Source organism: Embiotoca jacksoni, unplaced genomic scaffold, assembly GCF_022577435.1.
Source record: "Embiotoca jacksoni isolate LCO1_2020_lvr unplaced genomic scaffold, fEmbJac1.0.p SCAF_7, whole genome shotgun sequence".
Lineage (NCBI taxonomy): Eukaryota > Metazoa > Chordata > Actinopteri > Embiotocidae > Embiotoca > Embiotoca jacksoni.
Window position 1 is genome coordinate 21,584,461 of NW_027185425.1, and position 23,465 is coordinate 21,607,925.

Consider the following 23,465-nt stretch of genomic DNA (forward strand, 5'->3'; position numbering starts at 1 on the left):
TATCAAAGCATACGTTAGGTGCATCTTTCAATATATTAAATGCTACTTAAGTGCTTTTATTTTAACAAAACTAGAAGTAAAAAGTATACTATAGCATAGTAAAGTATGCTTTCAAAAATATACTAAGCATATTTTGTTTTCACTCTGGACCAAATGCTGCATTAACAAACAAAATCTGTGTGATGATGGATCATATGAACCAAACATGCAGGATATTAAACTGAACATCAGTCTCGAGAAAATATGCTCATCCAGGATTCTGTTGGATGCCGGCGCTGACCTGAAAGCTAGAAAAGTTTTTTTTCTAAAAGATCAAGTCCCGCGTTTATTCAGGATGAAAGTACACTGTGTTTTGGGAACAGCAGATCACCTGAGTGACTGTTTTACAAAGAGAAAGAAAGAAGGAAAAAATTCACCCCACAGCATCAGACTGGCACCATTGGTACTCATGATACTATCATACTGTGGCACATTGGCTTGCACTGTTTAGTCAGGTGCTGTGTTCATTTGATGGCTGTGATGAGCTGCAGCCCTGGATCAATACATAACAGCTCAGTCCACTGGAGAGCAGAAGGTAACAGTACGGGCGAAATCACAGTCATATGTGTAGGATTAAAATCCCTGACATGCATGTTTACATGCCCAAGAGGCCATGGAGGCAAACGAGCAGATCAGGAGTCCAGGAGGGGTTTCAGATGAAGCTTAATTTATTTTTACATTCTAACACCACACCAAAGGTTCACTATCACCTACCAGTTCCCACCAGTCTCTACCAGACTCCTACACAAACGAACTAAGCTCCTTATATAGACCTGCTCCCTCCAATTAGCTCAGACATACCATTTACAAGTAAGTAAATGGTATGTCTGACAATATATGCACCATAAATATTTACATTATTTCCCCTACTCAAAGATATCCATAATAATTTACCACTATTTACAGTCCTATCAATAAAGGATATTATCAATACTTCATTTATCTAAATAAACAAAGCAACACATCTCTTGACTCCCCCCCCTGCTTCCTGTGGTTGGTACTTCCCGAAACTATAAATGGATGCTCGAGCCCCCGGGGAACTATTTTGCCCGAACACCCTGGGAAGCGGAAACAGGCCGAGGTGAGTTGTTGCAATATTTAAATCAACTTGAATCTTTAGCTTGGCACTCTATATACTCCATTGTTCTGTGACATAACTAATTAGACATGATCACAATCAGGTCTGTTCGTTCAGTCACTCACTGCACTTTTCTATTTGTTTGTTCCCAGGGAGAACAAAAGGAACAACCCTGTGTCCCGGCCGTGCACATGGCTCCCGGCGTCCATAGTCCAATAACAGCCAACAAAACTGTGTTCTCCTTGGCACCTTCATCTCGAACACTGGCATGGGTAACGGCGGTGCGTTGTTACAATGCATGGCAGCAATCTAGGTCCAATCTTGCAGTCTTTGATGTAATTTTGGCTTTACATACAATCAGACCAAGAACCACACTGAGCGATTTAGACATTTAATGTGCATTTAGTATCAGTGATCGAGAAACCAACATTTTTGCAATTCAGTTTTATTGGCACTTTAAGGGATAACAAATTTACTGTGAAAGTTGGACAGTTCTTCAGCCTGACGGTGGTCATCTAATGAGCCAGTAGTTCTCTGTTAACAGTCATAGAAACCAAACACAGTCATCACTTTGCATTTCTTCTAATGAAACATACATGTAGCAGTTGATTTGTCATAATTGGACTATGAGCATGTTTTCTGCCTCTTTGGCACCAAATAATGTAACATTTTCATTTCCTGAACTTTGCTGAGATGTGAGTGATGATTCCCAGGGAGCTCAGACATTTAGTCTGAACCACAGACTACATGCAGGTCAAACAACCATCTGGCTAAGAAAAGAAGAAGTAGAAGAGCCCCAAACTAATTCTACTTTACAAAGTATGTAAATACAATCTCAGAGTAGACACATTTCCTAAACATGGAACCTTTTATTACAAATCCAATGACAAAATAGATTGGCATGTAGCACTAAAAATCAAGTCCCAAAAAAATATTTTCGACACAAAACCAAAACTCAATACTTCACGTAGTGGTAAGTGATTAAGTGAGAAAATAAGTCGATATTTTAAATGGGGTGAGTAAAAAGATATGCATAAAATAGAAAAATAAAATCCTCCAGTCAAATGTCAAGCGAGATGCGTTTGAAGCAGTGGAAGTCACTTCACGTCTGATCGATGTGAACGTGCTCGCAAAGGAAGTAGTGTTCTGTGAGCTCTGAGAAAAAAAGCTCAGCCACACTCAGCAAGCGTCATCTTGTAAACAGGACACTGAGGAGACTGTGTGACCACACTGTCTGATCATCATTAGTGTATGAAAATAGATTGTGTGGAAAGTGTCATAAATGCTTCAGATACTGGGCCTTAACAGTCAGACATGCTGTATCTCCACTGTAGGAGCACAGCGGTGTGTGCGCTCCGGTGGTCGGATACTTTCATGTGCTGCTTCATTAATATGTCTGAAACCTGTCCGTCTCTACAGCCGCACCCATAAAAAGTACAAATTCTACCCTTGAAACTAAAGGTTTGACCTTTTTTTTTTTTTTTTTTTTTTAATAGAGTTTTCTAAAATACACCTCTGGTTGCTAAACTATTTTGAGTGGAAGCTAACTGCTGGCTGTCTACAAACTTTGGGAGGCTAGTAAAAAGTTACATGTGCTATAGTTTGAACAGAAAAAGCTCAGCCTGAAGGTGAAGCCACGGAGCAGGTGGAGTGGAGTCCTCTCTCTGCGGTTCAGTTGGGAATATCCTGCTCTGCTGTTTCCTCTTTAACACAGTCATCTTCCTCTAGCTGCCCTTCCTCTTCCTCCTGCAAGGACAAGACACATCACACTGTCAAGGCAGCCTGAAACACATCAGCAACAAACAGAAAAAACTCAACCGGCATTTAATTATTATAAAACCAAAGCGTAGCAACTAGAACTGGAAGCCAAGAACCTTTCAAAAGCAAAATATTTGCAGCAGATTTGCAGGTAAATTGTGTCTGATTTGCGGCAAAGAAATTACTTTTCCCAAAAATGTTACCAGAACTTTGCTAATGTTGTCCACTGATGAAAAACTTCCAGAAACATTGTGGCAATAATAAGAAGTTCTCCACCACTGTTAAACATGTTCACCTGGGGTTTACTACTACAGTTAGTCAAACCTCTGCTAACCTTCTGGTAACAAGTGGCAAATATTTCAGCTGATTTACCATAAATGTTACTATAGATCGCATTTCTGGCAATAATGGTATAATTTATGTATTTCCAAGATAGTTGTTGTATTTTCCCTTTTTTAAACTGCTTACTTGAAAGTATCACAGGAGTTGTTTGGCAAGAACAATGAATATGTTTAAGAATATTCCTCACTGCAGTGTGAAACCACACATCTGAGCAGCTTGTTATTCCTGTGATGTGTGAGAACCAAAAACAAGGAGGCATTGATTCAATGTTGATGTACCATCAGAATCAGCATTCTTGTTGAAGTTGAACATTTAGTGCTAAACAATATTGACTCAATGTTAATAGCTCTTTGCTTTGTCAATGCTGGAATGAAAGCAACAAACTGTAACAGATATCAAAACACTGAGTAACACAGCAACAGCTGAGTGTCTTGTGGCCTGTCTAAAGTTTGAATGGAGTTTCCAGCTGAAAGTAGGCGGAGCAAGTTGAAGTTCAAAGAAAATAAAGTTTTAAAGGATTTGAAGTCTCTCCAGGATGAAGAGCTTTAAACATGTTTGGAACTCCTTTGATGTGACATCACAGTCTATGAGCATTAGAGACATTCCAATACCAAGAGAATTCCACTGTCACCACTATAGCTTCATTTTCAATACAGAAGACGCGAGACAACGGTGATTGAAAGTGACCTCAACAAGTACCGAACACACGACCAGGAAATTGATTCTCGCAGGACCAGTAACGGACCAAACCAAGAATCAGAAACAAAGTAAGTCACCCCTGATGACAACAGCATCAGCACCAAGAGAAACCACAAGGAGCTGTTCACCCAGCCAGAAGCTACAATGCACAGCCTATAGAAACAGGGTACACCCAGGATGTTCTCCAGCCCCGAGTCGCTGCTGTTCATGACTTTACTAAACTTTCAATTTGAAGCACATCTGGTGCAAACATACATTCTAGCAAATCTGCAGCAAACGTAATAATTACAATTTGCTATAAATTTGCGGCATCAGGGCCAGACATTGACCTCAACTATTTGCCAGAAACCAACATTTTTGAAAGGGAACCTGTGTCTGTCATCACTAACAGCAGAAATGTGAGTACACAAATGAAATGAAAGAGATAAAGCGGTCTTGGTCTTTTGCTTGAGCATTACAAATTCAAATTCATGCCTAATTTTGATTTAATTTTCTTCAGACTTACGGCTCAGAGGTTGTCTAATTACCAAAAAGGAAGAGGCTAATCATCACCACAAGTTTAAGTTTTGTTCCAAATCAAGTGCTTCCATACAATCACGCATAGAAGTGCATGTGTGCGTTTACACTGCCAAGCATCAAAACATGCAGTGAACTATAAAAGCCTGGATGGTGTTCTCAAAACAGTCCACAAATGGACACAATTGTGATTTAGTATTCTTTGCTTTAGTAAATATATATCTGACGGTTCCATTCAGTCGACCATGAGCACATCAGAGCTCTTCAATGTACCAGACAGAGTCAAAACGCCACTAAGGAAACATTTTGTGGACTCCATTACTTTGAGTCAAGAAGGTCAGTCAGTCCAGGAGATTCCACATTTTTAAGCATTTGTTATCAGCATCAAACCCTGGGATGAAATTCTCTCTAAGAAGGACCGCCCCATTAACAGAGGACCAAGAGTTCCTTCTGCTGCAGAGGAGAAATTCATTAAAGTTACCAGCCTAAGAAATCGACACATTAATCGACAGTTAACAAAACCTCAGTTCCCCTGAGCGGAGTTCACGTAGCACATACCTCTCAACATCAACTGCTGGGAGGAGACTGTGAATCAGACCTTCACGGTGGACCTGCTACAAAGAAACCTCTACTGGTTGGACCAAAAGTCCCATGGAATGAACATTAGACCAGGGAAATCTGGACTTTGTTCTGATGAGTCCAGATGTGAGATATTTGATTCCAACTCTTTGTAGGTCGGTGGTGCCTCCCCTCTCAATGTGGAGCTATGATAGTGGCTGTTGAGGGTGAAATGTGTCGAGTGTTTTAAACCTGTACGAGTACACCGTCAGAGAACTCATAGTGCACTGCATTTTTTCATTACACTCGAAATAGCAAGTGTAAGTATGCAAGTGTGCAACTTGAGACAGTGACAGTGTTTGCTGGTTGTAGTCGGGTGACACTGTAGTTGTACACACAACCAAAACAGAAAGCAACACACAAAGAGCAGGAGCCAGCTGATTTAATTAAATGAAAGTGACGGCGGGGATAGCTGCAGTGGTGATTAAACAACTCTGACAGACACAATTATCTCCCCTTCAGAAGTTAATGAACACATCTACACACCAGAATCTCAACGTGAGACTCTGCAGCCCACAACACATAAATCCAGGACCCACAAACTGAGAGCAATAGGGGCTCATTCTCCGTCAGTCACGGAAGATTCAACTCCCATGTGCATTTTTGGTGTCCTCACTGGCAGATAGGATTTTTTGAATACCATAAACTTCCTCTGACTCACCCCACCATGATCTGACACATTAAAGCCTTCAAAAGTTGGTACTTCTTCTAAAAACAAACCATGACGTATGCAATTGTTTTACCTCAAGGCCGATCACCAGGGAAGATTTTTTTTTTAATTTTTTTTATATCGAATTCAGTGTGTTCCAACTGTGTACTCGCTAATTAAATAAACCAGTCTTTGAAAAGACAATCTTCCGAGTAGTCTTTTAACAATAGATTGTGATGGGGAATTTCACCATCAGACTAATTTAATATGAGACTCTTGGGCACATGGCCGCTCACCAGTTTTTAAAGACTTATCTTTGAAAAACACAATTCCCCAATCATTTGGTCTAAATATTATTTAGGGTGTAATTGTAACTTGAAAATGATCTTCTTCATAACTTTATAATAGCTGCTCAGTAAGTTGAACAAGACCCATGGCACTGGTCTGTTGACATGGAAGCAGGCAGAGACTAATTTCAGTAGCTGCTTAATAAACAAACCCTGAAAGTGAATGTATGCTAAAATGTTAAAACATAAATGTTTCATCCTTTTGACATGGTAGACCCATCTAAATACTACAATAACCATGAGCTCAGCTGCCACTGCATTGGAAAAGAATCCAGCAGGTCAGCAGTGAAAACCATCGTTGCTGAATTCAACCAACACATCAAGTCCTAAATAAATAGTGAATTGGTTTATGCTGCAGATTAGCTTTTGATTAGTGCTCTTATTCCGAACCCCTGAGCAGCATGATCTGTAGCTTCCATTCACGCTTAGCAATGCATGGATGTTTCATGCAGAAATGCACCTTTGGAGTCATTGTTAACGTTTCCTTAATAATAAGCTAACACCAGCCAGTACATTTGACTTTATCTTTTAAAAAAACTGGATTTTTTTTTTTTTTTAAATGCAGTTGTTAATATTTTGGACTGATGGTTTAACCAGAGGAGTTCCATGCAGCTTGGATAGCTGTAGAAGAAATAAGAACAATGATGACTTTCTGTTCTTGAACCAAGGAAGCCAGGAACACGTTCTTCCACTTCACACTTCTACAGGTGTTTTGTTTTTACTTGAAACTACGGCTGGATGCATTTATTTCTCTCGCCGCCGTGCCCACGAGGAAAACTCGAGCGAAACCTTCCTCCTGGTACAACAGGGACACTTCCTTAAACAAAAATGCAGAAAACTTGAGCATCAATGGAGAGCAACCATTTGTGCGTGTGACCACGCAACCCTGCCGGTTGAGGTGGTCACAAAGTCTGTTAGAATATACAGTGGGTACGGAAAGTATTCAGACCCCTTTAAATTTTTCACTCTTTGTTTCATTGCAGCCATTTGCTAAAATCAAAAAAGTTCATTTTATTTCTCATTAATGTACACTCAGCACCCCATCTTGACAGAAAAAAACAGAAATGTAGAAATTTGTGCAAATTTATTAAAAAAGAAAAACTGAAATATCACATGGTCATAAGTATTCAGACCCTTTGCTGTGACACTCATATTTAACTCACATGCTGTCCATTTCTTCTGATCCTCCTTGAGATGGTTCTACTCCTTCATTGGAGTCCAGCTGTGTTTAATTAAACTGATTGGACTTGATTAGGAAAGGCACACACCTGTCTATATAAGACCTTACAGCTCACAGTGCATGTCAGAGCAAATGAGAATCATGAGGTCGAAGGAACTGTCCAACGAGCTCAGAGACAGAATTGTGGCAAGGCACAGATCTGGCCAAGGTTACAAAATAATTTCTGCAGCACTCAAGGTTCCTAAGAGCACAGTGGCCTCCATAATCCTTAAATGGAAGAAGTTTGGGACGACCAGAACTCTTCCTAGACCTGGCCGTCCAGCCAAACTGAGCAATCGTGGGAGAAGAGCCTTGGTGAGAGAGGTAAAGAAGAACCCAAAGATCACTGTGGCTGAGCTGCAGAGATGCAGTAGGGAGATGGGAGAAAGTTCCACAAAGTCAACTATCACTGCAGCCCTCCACCAGTTGGGGCTTTATGGCAGAGTGGCCCGACGGAAGCCTCTCCTCAGTGCAAGACATATGAAAGCCCGCATAGAGTTTGCCAAAAAACACATGAAGGACTCCCAGACTATGAGAAATAAGATTCTCTGGTCTGATGAGACCAAGATTGAACTTTTTGGCATTAATTCTAAGCGGTATGTGTGAAGAAAACCAGGCACTGCTCATCACCTGCCCAATACAATCCCAACAGTGAAACATGGTGGTGGCAGCATCATGCTATGGGGGTGTTTTTCAGCTGCAGGGACAGGACGACTGGTTGCAATTGAAGGAAAGATGAATGCGGCCAAGTACAGAGATATCCTGGAAGAAAACCTCTTCCAGAGTGCTCTGGACCTCAGACTGGGCCGAAGGTTCACCTTCCAACAAGACAATGACCCTAAGCACACAGCTAAAATAACAAAGGAGTGGCTTCGGAACAACTCTGTGACCATTCTTGACTGGCCCAGCCAGAGCCCTGACCTAAACCCAATTGAGCATCTCTGGAGAGACCTGAAAATGGCTGTCCACCAACGTTCACCATCCAACCTGACGGAACTGGAGAGGATCTGCAAGGAAGAATGGCAGAGGATCCCCAAATCCAGGTGTGAAAAGCTTGTTGCATCATTCCCAAGAAGACTCATGGCTGTACTAGCTCAAAAAGGTGCTTCTACTCAATACTGAGCAAAGGGTCTGAATACTTATGACCATGTGATATTTCAGTTTTTCTTTTTTAATAAATTTGCACAAATTTCTACATTTCTGTTTTTTTCTGTCAAGATGGGGTGCTGAGTGTACATTAATGAGAAATAAAATGAACTTTTTTGATTTTAGCAAATGGCTGCAATGAAACAAAGAGTGAAAAATTTAAAGGGGTCTGAATACTTTCCGTACCCACTGTAAATGTGCTCTTCCTGCAGCTAGAGCAACTTATTTCTCTAGTTTGATACAAAATCATAACAATTACCTAAAATTTATTTTTGACACTGTTAACAAACTCAGGGTTAAATCAACCCATATATGTAATAACTCCCTTACTGTAACTAAGTATTTAGAAGTTTTTAACCACAAAAATGTATAAAATCTGAAAACCAATATCTCCCACTTCCTCATTCTCCACCCAGGATGGAAGAATTACATCTAATCGGTTCTTGGCTTGCAAATCCCTTGATGGACTCCTCCAAGCCTACTATTGGTTTACTCAGTCCTATTTCAGCTCATGAAGGACTTTCACCACTTATTGGCCCACCTTTATTACATATTATAGGCAGCTCCCTTATTAGTGGAATCATACCTACATCTCTTAAAACAGTGGTTATCGGGCCCAGTTCAGCAGCTCACGGATCAATTGTCATCCAGCAAACTGCATGAACCTCATCAATCTGGTTTCAGAAAATTCTGCACCAGAGAAACCGCTTTAATAAAACAAAGTGGAATGACCTACAACATGCTTCAGATTCTGGTTTAGTCTCATTGATACCGGTTCTGCTCATTCTTATCCGATAGATCTGTTTGTCGTACACAACAGTTGTTCATCAGACCATTAGAAGGTTCCACACGGATCTGTGCTGCATTCTTTTTGCTATTTACATGTTGCTCCTTGACACAATAATCAGTACATACAGTGCATTCGGAAAGTATTCACAGCGCTTCACTTTTTCCACATTTTGTTATATTACAGCCTTATTCCAAAATGGATTAAATTCATTTTTTTCCCCTCAAAATTCTACACACAATACCCCATAATGATAACGTGAAATATTTTTTTTTGAAATTTTTGCAAATCTATTAAAAATCAAAAACAAAAAAAAAAATCACATGTACATAAGTATTCACAGCCTTTACCATTACACTCAAAATTGAGTTCAGGTGCATCCTGTTTCCACTGATCATCCTTGAGATGTTTCTACAACTTGATTGGAGTCCACCTGGTAAATTCAGTTGATTGGACATGATTTGGAAAGACACACATCTGTCTATATCAGGTCCCACAGTTGACATGTCAGAGCACAAACCAAGCCATGAAAGTCTAAAGAATTGTCTGTAGACCTCCGAGACAGGATTGTATCGAGGCTCAAATCTGGGGAAGGGTACAGAAACATTTCTGCAGCATTGAAGGTCCCAATGAGCACAGTGGCCTCCATCATCTGTAAATGGAAGAAGTTTGAACCACCAGGACTCTTCCTAGAGTTGGCCGCCCGGCCAAACTGAGCGATCGGGGGAGAAGGGCCTTAGTCAGGGAGGTGACCAAGAACCTGATGGTCACTCTGACAGAGCTCCAACGTTGCTCTGTGAAGAGAGGAGAACCTTCCAGAAGGACAACCATCTCTGCAGCACTCCACCAAGCAGGCCTGTATGGTAGAGTGGACAGACGGAAGACACTCCTCAGTAAAAGGCTCAAGACAGCCCACCTGGAGTTTACCAAAAGGCACCTGAAGGACTGTCAGACCACGAGAAACTAAATTCTCTGGTCTGATGAAACAAAGATTGAACTCTTTGGCCTGAATACCAAGCCTCATGTTTGGAGGAAACCAGGCACCGCTCATCACCTGGCCAATACCATCTCTACGGTGAAGCATGGTGGTGGCAGCATCATGCTGTGGGGATGTTTTTCAGCAGCAGGAACTGGGAGACTAGTCAGGATGGAGGGAAAGATGAATGCAGCAATGTACAGAGACATCCTTGATGAAAACCTGCTCCAGAGCGCTCTGGACCTCAGACTGGGGCGAAGGTTCATCTTCCAACAGGACAACGACTAGAATTTTGAGGGGAAAAATGAATTTAATCCATTTTGGAATAAGGCTGTAACATAACAAAATGTGTAAAAAGTGAAGCGCTGTGAATACTTTCCGGATGCACTGTATATGCAGATGATACTCAGTTTTGCATCTGTTAAGCCTGACACCAGTCATCAGCTAGTGAAACTGGAAGAATACATTTCAGAAATCAAGCAATGGATGTCAGCAAATTTTCTTCTTTTAAACGTTGAAAAAACTGAGATTCAAATATTAATTATTGCAAATTCCAAAGCAGATAAGAAATATTTTCTGGGATCTCACACTGAAAAAGTTCACACTGGTTCCACCATCTCACAAAGCCGCCGTATTAGTAATCTCAGTGTCCTTTTTTTATCCCAACCTCTCCTTTGAAGAACACATCAATGATATGACAAAGACTGCATATTGCCACCTACGAAATATTGTCATGATCTGTCTCATGCCTTCAACGGCAGATGCTGAAGCACGACTTCATGCTTTTGTCTCCCTTCAGGCTTGATTGGAGTAATACACATTTCTCTGGCTTACCAAAATCATCAGTTAGCAAACTACACAGGTTGGTCTGCAGAGGTGACCACTGACCAGAACAGTGCAGGAGTTAAAACTTACGCTTTGGAGAAACAGAAACCAAGTGGCAACAGAGGACAACAAGCTGTAAAAATGACAAAGAAAGATGGAAGACGAGTTCCCATGGCCACACCTGGAAGAATTGTTTACGCACTGGAGCAGAACAAGAGAAGGCGTGCAAACTTTGTTTGCCGTGTACGATGATAATATCGGTTTAAAAAAAAAAAATACAGCCTCCAATCTCAAAAAACAAATTGAGACAAGAGGATTTACAGCTGTTAATATGTAGCTCTAATCTTTTGACATGTTAATGTAATTGCCATAAAGCAGTCCCTCCAGAAAAATCCTGATCTTGCAATCATATTAGTAAATTCAAATAAACTGTTCGCTTGCATTTTTACGAAATTCCCATTTCTCCGTTGAAACTCAATAGAGTCTCTGCTGAAGGAAATTCGGCACAAAGACTTTCCAGAGATAACTTGCTTTACTAACACAAAGGCTCTTCAACCTCTCCCATCATCATGAAAACAATCTACATTATACCAGGGAGTGATGGGTTTTGTGGGTAATGTGGTCTTATCATGAGATGGGATAACTTTATCCTGAGTATCTATGCAGGCTTACAATCATTTGTAGTAAACTTCCTGTTTCATCCCTTGCCTTTTTTTAGATCCATTCATATCTTAAATCATGTGATTTATTGAAAGTACATATCTGCTCCATGGATCTCCCCTTCCACTTTAAATGTCTGCTATTGATAATGCATCAAACATCAACGGTTAGACAGTAACTCCTACTCTGAGTAGAATACTTTACTTGAGTCTTTTCAACACTGCTAGTGTTATTTGGAGTTGTCAGTGATGTCACAGTACTTGAGTACAGATGCTCATTCCTCCTCTCACTGCTGCTGACGCTTATTATTACCTTTCCCTTAATGTCAAAATACCTTTTAACTGACACAGGTTTCATTTGTCCAACATTCATTTCTGATAGTGGAAATCTGAATATACAACAAAGTTTTCTTCAATTACACAATTTGCTGACTGAAAGTTCATGGGTGGACAGACTGGGGATGAAGACGAGCTGAACTGGTGTATTGCCTGGATTCTGCTGTAAATAAATCAGTGCGGCGGATGTTATGAGCTATCTGCAGCAGTTGTTAAGGCATGTGTAGAAACAGTAAATTAAGGGCAGGGTTAATGTAAAGGGCGGCCCATAAATAATCTGCGACTAACAGGAACCTTGTCGGTGTCTCTGGAACAGTCTTGATATGCAGTCTCCCCTGGAGAAAAATGTGCTACTTTTTCCTGAACTCTGGATACTTTCTGGTGCCGGTCCATGGAGTTGATATAAATCTAGCTGTAGGATGACACCTCATGAACTCCACTATCGTATACACTTGTGCCATCCACCAAATCTCCCTGACAAGCCTGCCAATTTTCCAATTACCTGTGGCGCCATCCGTTATCGGAGGGCCAGTCAGCTCTTAAATGGGAAACAAGAAGGGAGGAGGGGCCAGCGCATGCTAACTATCTCATAAAGCCAGAGATGTGCCTCCCATGCCTTTTCCTGCACTGATTTAGTGTGTGTCCCTGGGGAGGCGGTGACACCAGTCCTCCCGGCCTCTCAGGGCCTTCACAGGATTTCTCATGTGCTCTTTATCCTCCCCACTCCAACCCCTCAGCCACCTATCACTCCTGCCTCTGCCGGAGGGGAAGCGGACGGCTGTCAGCGCTACATAGTTTCACTGGAGCTGGTATTATCCTGCTGTCTGTCTGCCTGCAGAGCCTCCTCCTCCTCATCTTCATCCTCATCCAGTCTGGGAAGGAGGGCAGCAGCAGGGAGAGACGTAGACCCAATCTTCATCTGTTTTCATCTTTCTTTGAATCTCGGTAAAAAGCCACGCTGAAAGTGATAGTACATTTAAAGATTACCTTCTGATAGAGCCCACTTCTCATTTATCTGCACTTATAGTCAGCCTTATGGAGTGAGTCTACGGAAATTGCCTGTGCAATGTGCAATTTAAAGTGTCAGAGCGATGGAGCAGACGAGCTGTTAATCATATTTGAAAAGCACATATCTCCGAGGGAGTATCCGACAAGTTGTTTGGAAAGGAGTGTAATTGCTGTTAGTGAGCACATAGCATATTATAATTTTGTAAACCCACTCATTCATGTGTCACAGCATTATTGAGCTGTACTGAAATAGCTGCAGTGTATGAGTAGAGATACAGAACATGTGACGGAAAGAGCTTGATTACCATGAAGTTTAACATTGAAAGGTATTCCTCCTAGAATTTGTGTTATGTATTTGATTAGCGCTCTTATTCTGAACCACTGAGAATAAAAAGTCTGTCTCTTTGCGTCTAAATGCTTCATTATGTTCACTTTATGTTCACGATGCTCAAACTGGATGTGCATGCTGCTGGGTACCCTGCAGCTCGTGCACACTGGTTTTCCATCGAGACCTTTAGGTATGATCAGATTCTTATTTCTGTAGTTGTGTACCAAGTGAGCAACTTTCATTATTTATTTATTACAACATATCACAACAAAGAATATTTTTTTCCATGCAGATGTTTCACTGCTGACCTAGGATATAATGCTTTAATTATATTATTATGATTTTTATTTGTATAGTATCTCTATGCACATTTATTCTCTTATTTCTTTTGTTAAACTTTAGCCTTTTATATTTAATTTTTCACTTGATGGATGTACGCATTGGTTCATTCATAAAACATACAATGTATAATAACAATAAAGGGTATACAAATAAAGCTGGTATGAATTCTTTACAGTCTTCTTTGTAATTAGTAGTGTGATTGAAACAACCTGTACCTTTGCAATCAATCAGACTGTTATCAGCTCAACGGTGGATGACAAATCCCAGATCCTGTTTTTAAATAAAAGCCATAATTATGAGTGTAAACCTAATGCTATCTGCATGTTGCTGAAAGACTTGTGTTTTTCTTGATGTGTTGAAATGTGTAACATGTTTAAAGCACTGATCCGGAGATAGAGGACGGGGGACGTGAAGCAGCGCTCCTGTTGTCTCACTGAGGACCTTACAGAGCTACAGTATGTTGTGCATCAGTGGCCCCTGCGAGAGACATTTGCTTTGTGGGAACAGAGCGCCAGACACTCCCCCTCCGAAGGGCCTGCAGGGGCTGATGGACTCTGGCATTGTGGGATATCTCCATTCCTCTGGGGACACAAAGGAGAGGAGGGGGGCGGTGCTGTTGTCTGCACTCACCTTCCATAGGCTGGCAGGCCCTCTGGCCCTAACATATACATATATGATAATGAAATGCCACGTTTTCCATTTGAGCCCAGGTGGGCGTTTTAAAGGGCAGAGTCGAGCGTCGCATGATGCACAGAGACGAGAGAGCTCACACTGAGCTGTAGGTGGCAACAGAGACCAGTCCAGCTCCAACTGTACGCAGCCTCACAGCCCTGCTGCTAACACCTCACTGCACCCTCACACACACACACACACACACACACACACACGCACGCACGCACGCACACACACACACACACACGCACACACACACACACACACACACACATGGATTAAAATCCCGCTGTAAAGGAATCATAATGTACAACACAGTATGGACTTTAATATGCTGTGCCATCCTTTATCAAGCCTATACAGTCCTCAAAAGAATTAGCAGTTAATTAGTGTGATTGATTTTCTTATCATGCCTCCTGCGTTCACTGTATTTATTTATGAGAGTATGTGTGCAGAAAAGGCTGCACTTGATTCTCCCCTCTCACCTCTGATGGATTCACTGCTCTCACCGTCAGATAAATCTGCAGCTGCACACACGGATAGTTGCGCACTACCAAACAGGATGGGTAAGCGCAACCACGAAGCCTTACTGTAAATGAACTGTCGAGTTATTCACGGTCTGAACCCGATTTAAACTAATAGAAAATAAACATTCATTCTTCAGAACAATTTCAAAAATACAAATCAAAAAACAAAACAACAATAAATCTTTTTTCAGAGCTTTCAAACCCATTTGATGGTAGAGACAACTCTATTGTGCTATTTCATGGTTTAAATACAGAATTCCAAAAAGGCCAAAGCAAAACAACTAAGACATTATAAATATCATTAAATTAGAAAAACAATGAAGTGAATGACTAAGACTTTTAAAAAAACATTTTTAAAAAAAATATATTTTCTGACACCATGCATTTATTCCATCATGGTATCTTTAGCAATTACATTTATTTAATAAGCAAGACACTCTACTACAGTTCTAACACTTCTGTCATGATCCATAAGTCTATGCTCTTTTTTTTTCTTCAATTAGATGCTGAGACTTCTTATGACTGCTGTTGTTTAAAACACAGCCCCATATACATTCATTGTATTTATACCTCAGCCATTTTATATTTTAAAGCCACCAATTGAGCTTATTTCAAATTATCATAAATTCCTCAACAAATCGTACCAATTAACACGAGTGTTTTCTAAAATACTTCTTTATTCCTTCATAATGATATCATACTGTCTGTTATGCATATGTATTTGCACATTATTAATATTTGCCGTCTGTGCATACATCTGCTAGCTACATTTATCAGCTGTAAAGACATGGCAGCGAACTGCAAACATCTCTCTAAAGACTTTACAACACGAGTAAAATGAAGGAAACAGAAGACGACATTCGTTCGACAGAAACACATTGTGGAGTGTGTGTGTGTGTGTGTGTGTGTGTGTGTGTGTGTGTCTGCAGCTTTATGTGTCCGCGTGCTTCAGTTTGTCTTTTTGTGAACTGGCATCTTGTTGCCATTCAAGAGATGACACAGTTGCAGCGGGTCATAAACAGCAGCTTCATTAGGCTGTTCAGGCAGTGCGTTACTCGCTACATTTAACCACCTCTGCCCCCAGCGCCTCTCTGCACTCCTCAGCACCCACCAACCAGACACCACAGAGCACAATTAAATTTCATGACTGCGCATATTTGCAATTCCCATTTCATTTATTACAAAGGGCATTGTTTAACGTCCATTTTTTCCCAAGAAATGAATTTCCATTTTAGTGAGGCATGACTGATACTGAGATGAACTTACCAGGCGATGCCTAATTTAATCAGAGGTAAAATGCACAAGCAGGTTTTTCTTTTTATCGCCTGCTCAGATAACTACAGCTGCTGAGGAGGATGTACAGTCGGGAGGAGAGGAGCTGCTTTCTCTCGGTTTTTAATTTGGAGTATTGAGAATCATGTACGCATCTGAGTGCTCGGCAGCTGCAGGAAAACTGTAACTGCTTTATTTCTGAAGGCTGAACACACGTCAGAAAATAAAAATGTAGAGACTTCAGGCTAATTGTGTTTTACATGGCAACCTGAGGTCTGCACGGAACCTCTTCTATTCTTTTTCTATACAAGTAAATAAATGCAAATGAAAAGGCCATTAAACTCATGACATAATTGTACACCCTCAACTTCATCATAGAGGCAAAATACTGCAGTGTTTTGATCACATGGAGCCGTGTGTGGTCGGTCCCCACACCTTTCACAGAATCGTAAAGGTGCATTATGAATCATCAAACCTAAGTATCATTTGTTCTGCAAATATATTTATTCATGATTAATTTATAGATCTAACACAAAGAACAAACACCTATTTTGTTGTTGTGACTCAATGATTGAGTCAAAAATAGAAAATGAGAAAACATTAAAACTGTATTAAGAGCACAGAAACACTGAGAACTGCCTGGGTTTGAGACTGACAGTCAGCCTTTTTGCTTTATGCTTTTAGTATCTATGTGTCTTTTTTTTTTTTCTTTTATTATTATTTTTTTAGTAGGAGTTGGACCCAACTTTATGGTTTTGAAACTGTGGATGAATCCTGAAATTCTTCAGCTCAGGTTAAATCATGGTCATCTAAGATGGCAGTATTGGGTTCAATTTTGTTGTAAATCGTGACTAAATAGTATTTTCATTATTAGTGAAACTGCTGATTATTTTCTTAAATTACTGAATTTATAATTAGTAATTAAAATGAAATTGTGAAAACAAGACAATAACCTGTGTGAACATGTAACTTGCCAAACACAATAAAGGCCAAACATCTATCTAAAGTATGGCAATATTCAACTGTGGTGAGTTTAGAGAAAGAAATGTTAAACTAAAGTTCATTATGTATATTCATAGAAGGAAAGTGTTGCTTGTCTACCCAGAATGCTTTGTGCCCACACAGCAGAAGCAGGGACTGCTGGGAGTGTTATCTTAACGAAGGCTGGCGGTGCTGTTTCTCCGTCTGTGATACTGTTCATGGCTGTAAAATACTAACGGGTCGGAAAAGTGGCCTCATGTACTCACTGCGTTAAGAAGGTTATTAGAATGGAGCCAGGTCCGGAGGAATGGGCTGCGGGGCCACCAGGGACTCCGACAACAATCACACACTCCTGTTTACTCCACAAATTGGCCCCTGAGAGGGGCATGGACGTCTGTAGCGCCTAGTTAAAGTGATTGAGGTGACTCCCAGCCATTGATTTTCCCTTCGTCTTCAGCGTCCCGCCTAGCCACCCTTGACCATGCTACGGTGCTCCCTGCAGGCAAGTTTAGCTGCCCCTGCTCGCCTTTAAATCACATTAAACTGTGGCTAAACTTTGGCCACGTCTACCACACGACCATCATCGATGAGGTTATCACACTCCAAGCACCTCATACGCTCGAGCAAAAGCCTCAACTGTCGGGCTTATTGATCGCACTCTGCTCACCACATTAACATTAAACTTGAATACAGCTAGGAAAATGTAGAGGGCAACATATTTCAATCACACTCTGGGATTTTGCTTCATTTTATAAATGCACCAGTGATACTGATTATACCAACCACACTGCTAATAAAAAACGCCTCACTGAATAAATAGAAACAGGCTAAAGGTTAGATTTTCCCCAAAGATAGACACCCATCGAATGAGGAGTTAGCAGAAAAGTCCTTTCTTGTGCTGCTCTCTAAATACCAGACCAGCTGATGAGTAATGATGCCTATTTTTCTTTCAATTTCCTCTATATACTAAAACCGGCGGAGTGTGACACTTCATTAAGTTAATTAGGCTAACTTAATTACAGTCTTTCACAGGTCAAGCATGAAGCTTCTGATTGATGGCGCAGCTTGTAAAGGTAATCTTCCTCTGAATTGAAAAACTCACATTAGCTGCTACAACCCATCAGAAATTACAAACACTTAAGGTACATTGAGCTCATAAACACCCTGCAGTCCAAACAGGCAAACACCGGCCTTAAACACGTAGCTGCTATACAGACGTAAAAAGAGCTGAACACTCCGAGGCCTCAACACAACTTCAAATACAAATTGTTTGCCGAGTAGGAGTTGGATTATGGCTGCGGAGGAAGTGAAGAAAATGAAACTTTTACAGGCAGTAATTTCAACAGTTGCAATCCTTTTGATGACAACAAGTCTGAGAGCAGCTAAAGTAGTGCATCCCACACAAGTTCACAGCTGAGTACTTTAAACACTGTCTGAGCAACTTTAAGAGCTTTTGGCATTTCAAACCTTTTATCCAATTTTTGTGGTCTGATTCACCATGGAGCCCAGCATATCAAGCAGCACTGCAAGGGTGTAAATAAAGCCTTAAACAAGCACCCCTGGCACAGTAACAGGCCTGAATTAAAAGCCATCCGTATATTACGGCAAGACTGTCACTTTATTACTGGAATCAATTTGGTGAGGGCCTGGGGCGACAGGAGGAGAGACGTGGCCTTGGCCAGAGTGAGGTTTATCTAAGCCAAGCAGGCTGAGAGAAACACAGTGTCTATAATGAACTCAAGGGTGTCCAATAAAACCGCTTATTGCCCTTTGCACAACAGGAATATGCACGCAATGGCATCAACGTTCAGCTTCACATTTTCCTCAAACACTGTAAACCAGCAGGTCGTCTGTAATTACAACTGCTCTACAAATACCTCAACAATACAAGCAAGTCATCATCAAAAAGATATTTTGTTATTAATCAGGAGACACAAAGCCATTTCCTGTGACCTTTAATAGGAGACAATAAGAGAAACACAAAACGACGTGGGTTTGTTTTCTTTGACAGATACTATAGTGGGAACATTATTGTTGTTACTTGTAAAACAAGTGCTCACAAATAAATTGAAAATATTGTCGACCTCTAATAACCTCCACCTCAGCACAAGAAAGTATAAGACGAGACAGTTTACCCTCAATGTGAGACGTTGGAGATGCGGATTAACAGCTCGGTTTCAAACTCACCTGCAGAGTCTTTGATTTATTTAATGATTCAAACAGATTTGGTGTTTGTTCTAGCCGGAGAAAAAAATGGATCCAATGAGACCTTAAATGGGATTGGGTATGGTGACGTCATCTAAATGCTCCGAAAATGTTCAAGAGTGTTACGCTGTGTTCCAAATGACGTACTTTCCTCACGACACTAACAAATAGTGCTCGCACATATCAGGACTCTTACTTGTGTAGCAAAGTAATTTTGACCAGGTAGTGCTGTTTGAAATCGCACACTGTTGTTTTATAACCCCGTTTCCCAAAAAGTTGGGACGCTGTGTAAAATCGAAATCTGATTGCAAAGCGATGATTTGCAAATCATATAAAGCAATATCTAATTGAAAATAGACCAAAGACAACATATCAAATGTTGAAATGAAGAAATTTTAATATTTTATGAAAAAGATGTGCTTAATTTGAATTTGATGCCAGCAACAGGTCTAAAAAAAGTTGGGACAGGGTCAACAAAAGACTGGAAAAATTGTGTAAAGCTAAAATAAAACCAGGGGTAACATCTCGCAACTAATTACGTTAATTGGCAACAGATCGGTAACATTATTGGGTATGAAAACAGCATTTCAGTGAGGCAAAATCGCTCAGCAGTGAAGATGGGGAGAGGTTCACCACTCTGTGAAAGACTGTGTGGGAAAATAGTGCAAAAATGTAACAATAATGTTCCTCAACGTAAAATTGCAAAGAATTTGGGGATTTCATCGTCTACGGTTCATAATATCATTAAAAGATTCAGAGAATCTGGAGAAATCTCTGTGCACAAGCGACAAGGCCAATATTGCAAGGCAGACACAATTCTGTTGTGGAAATCACTGTCTGGGCTCAGGAACACTTTTTGGAAATCATGGGCGCTCATTGTCTGGGCTACAGAGGAGAGGGACCATCCAAGTTGTAATCAGTGCTCAGTTCAAAAGCCAGCATCCGTGACAGTGCAGGGATGCATTAGTGAACATGACATGGGCTTGAACATCTGGAAGGAAGCATTAATGCTGAATGATATATTCAGGTTTTGGAGCAACATATGCTGCCATCCAGACAACGTCTCTTTCAGGGAAGGTCTTGTTTATTTCAGCAGAACAACGTCCAACCACATTCTGCACGTATTCCAACAGCATGGCTCTGTAGTAGAAGAGTCCGCTGATAAACTGACCTCCTGCAGTCCAGACCTGTCAATCATTGAAAACATCTTGAGCATCATGACATGAAAAATACAACAAAGGAGACCCTGAACTGTTGAGCAGCTGGAATACTATATCAGGCAATAATGGGACCACATTTCACTTTCAAAACTCCAGAAACTGGTCTCCACAGTTCCCAAACGTTTGTAGAATGTTGTTAACAGACGAGGTGATGCAAAACAGCGGTAAACATGACCCTGTCCCAACTTTTTTGAGATGTGTTGCTGGCATCAAATTCAAAATAAGCATATACTTTTCATAAAACAATTAACATCTTCAGGTTTAACATGTGATATGTTGTCTTTGGTCTATTTCTCAGTATATATGGGGTTATGTGATTTGCAAATTGTTGCATTCTGTTTTTATTTACATTTTACACAGTGTCTGACTTTTGTGGAAATGGGGCTGTACACTGATTAGAAATAATCTCAGAATGTAAACACATCAACCGGCAAAATATCTGCAGCTTTCATTATTTTACCCAGAAATCAAGTTTTCATTCCCTCAGTTTAACACACTCAACTAACACACTGATGGCTTCTGTCCAGCAGCAGCAGTGAAAGAGAAACACTTTAGTTTGGTGTTCAGGAACAGCTGCAGCTTCTTCAGGCACCTTAATTTGAAAATTCTTTCCGCCGGTGGCCCCCGCCTCTTCCATTACGAAGCCAACATGGCGACCGTTTAGGGTGGAAAGCATCCAGAGTTTCACACTTCTTTTTTGGACAGTTTTGGTGCATCATCCTGGTATTTGTAGCGCATTGCATGTTTCTGTACTTGACACTGTGAATGCACTTATGTACTGACAATAGTGAGAGTTAGTACAACATCTGGAACACAACATTAGACTACATGAACACCAAATAGGAATTGAATTACAGGAATAAAACCTACTGAACTCGATCACTTTTTTGGGTTTTTTAGAATCATATTTCTTCCATCAATGTTAAGACAAAATAATGAAGGATCATTTCACAATTGGCACTTTGTTTAGGTAGAATATCAACACTAGATCTGGGTATAATTTTGATACTAATACAACAGCTTAATTCATTACTGATACTAAAACAACAGTTTTCAACACCTCCATTTGAGTGACTTGTATAAACTGTATTTTTCCTACAGAAGCAGCTCTTGGCATGCACAAGCAACAATACAAGAACTCTACCAAAGTGTCAAATTAGCAAATAAATCAAATGATGAAGAATCAGCAGATGAAGAATCGAAACAAGCATTTAGTCCAAAGATTTAATACCGGGCAGTTTTTGATACTCAACGCTACAAGAAAAATGGCACATATTATTTTCAGCAGTCACCGCCACTTTTTAACCAACAGACATCTTTATAGTGTATTTCTTAAGGCATTTTAGACCATTTAAAAATGATGAAACTGAAGTCACCAACAATCAGTTTCACTTTGTGCTGTGATTTGTAGAGTGTGCGCAGGTGTGAAAGTCCTGTAGGAAAACACCATGAAAACCTTCAAGAAGAGACGAACCAAAGCGTTCACCCGTAGCTGTGGTGCAGTCTGATACTTTTGACAGCCCTTCCTGTAAACTCACTGGCTGGATGAGGTTGTTGTGGATAATGTTGCAAATCACTATGCCGGACTGTTTATTGTCATTAGGGCTGAAAATTAAGCAATATTACACTCGAGGGCGTGCTTTAACGTGATTATTGGCACGACAGTGAGGCGGTCAGGACCGAGGCGTTTGCGCCGAGGTCCGTAAACGCACCATCTTATGAAATATTGCGATTATACAACAAGCTACCATCTATCTCATCTAGCTCTCAAAATATAAAATGTTTTGTTTGCGTGAGCTCCATTTCCATGGCAATACATGGGGTATGACTAACATTCTGGAAAACAATCAAGTCACTTCAGTAGAAGTGAATGTAATGTATGCAATGTTTACCACTCCAGGAAGTAGTCCAACCCTTAGCAACGACCAAGCAACAGAAATGAGATCCATTCCATTTTTTGCTTTCTAGAAATGGTTTCTCAAATTGAATAAATACAGCACATAGAAACACTAAACTGCTCAGCTAGGATTCGACTATCCGTGGTGTTACGTAAGGGTGCTCGGAGCAACAAAAAAGGATCAAAAGAGACCCGATTTTGCCAAATGGGTCACGATTAATAGACCTATAACAAGTAAAAACAACATTATTGCATACGAAATTATATATTCCCATTGAGAAGGCGCGGTGATATTTCTTGTGATGAGCAGGGTGTGATGATATGCTGATTTGAGCACATTACAAATGTACAGTTGACCAATCAGATCGCTGGGTCAGAACTACTTGTTGTATAATTATGAGTATTTTCCATAACTGTTTAGTTTGCAGATGATTAAATGGTGATTCATCTAAAAATGAAAAAAATAAAAGACAATATTTGAAAGCCAAAGGTGACATCATCCAGTGTCTTTTTTAATCCAAATATCAGTCCATTCAAATGAATAAAGAATGATGTTACAGCGATGTTACCAAGAAGAAAAACATTTGAGAAGATCAAATGTGGTATTTTGCTTGAAAGAAATTATCTAAAGAATTCTATTGATTATCAAAATTGTAACGGATTCATTTTTGGTCTCATTAGATTTTAACATGACAGTTGCATCAATGGGATTGTGAACTATGAATGTATTTTAAATGCTGAATGAGCCAACAACAGACATTTCTGTTGATTTTGATGAAAAAAAAAAAAAAAAAAAAAAAAAAAAAAAAAAAAAAAATCGAAAATTATATATATCGTGGTTGAGTATTTTTTTTGTAACATTGCTTAGTAGAAATCTGTTATCTCAATTTACTGTATATGATTCATATCATCTGACCTCTATGACAGCCATCTTAACACCCAGTCTTTGACATTACATCTTAACAAAGGAAGATATTACCACTTTGGCCTTCAGAAGTGAATGAATGACACTTCATATG

At 40.2% G+C, this 23,465-nt stretch overlaps 1 protein-coding gene across 3 annotated transcripts in view; it reads right to left on the reverse strand.

Moving 5' to 3' along the window:
- Window positions 1-1,501: 1,501 nt before the first annotated feature.
- phf14 (PHD finger protein 14) overlaps window positions 1,502-23,465 on the reverse strand; it is a 106,937-nt gene continuing 84,973 nt past the window's right edge. For 2 of the 3 annotated variants that reach the window (XM_069175894.1, XM_069175893.1), the window contains exon 18: window positions 19,729-20,516. In XM_069175894.1, the coding sequence (XP_069031995.1) occupies window positions 20,334-20,516 (183 nt within the window). In that variant the 3' untranslated portion in view covers window positions 19,729-20,333. Of the gene's footprint in view, window positions 2,864-19,728; window positions 20,517-23,465 lie in introns of those variants that run through there. The other variant, XM_069175895.1, reaches the window with a different exon arrangement.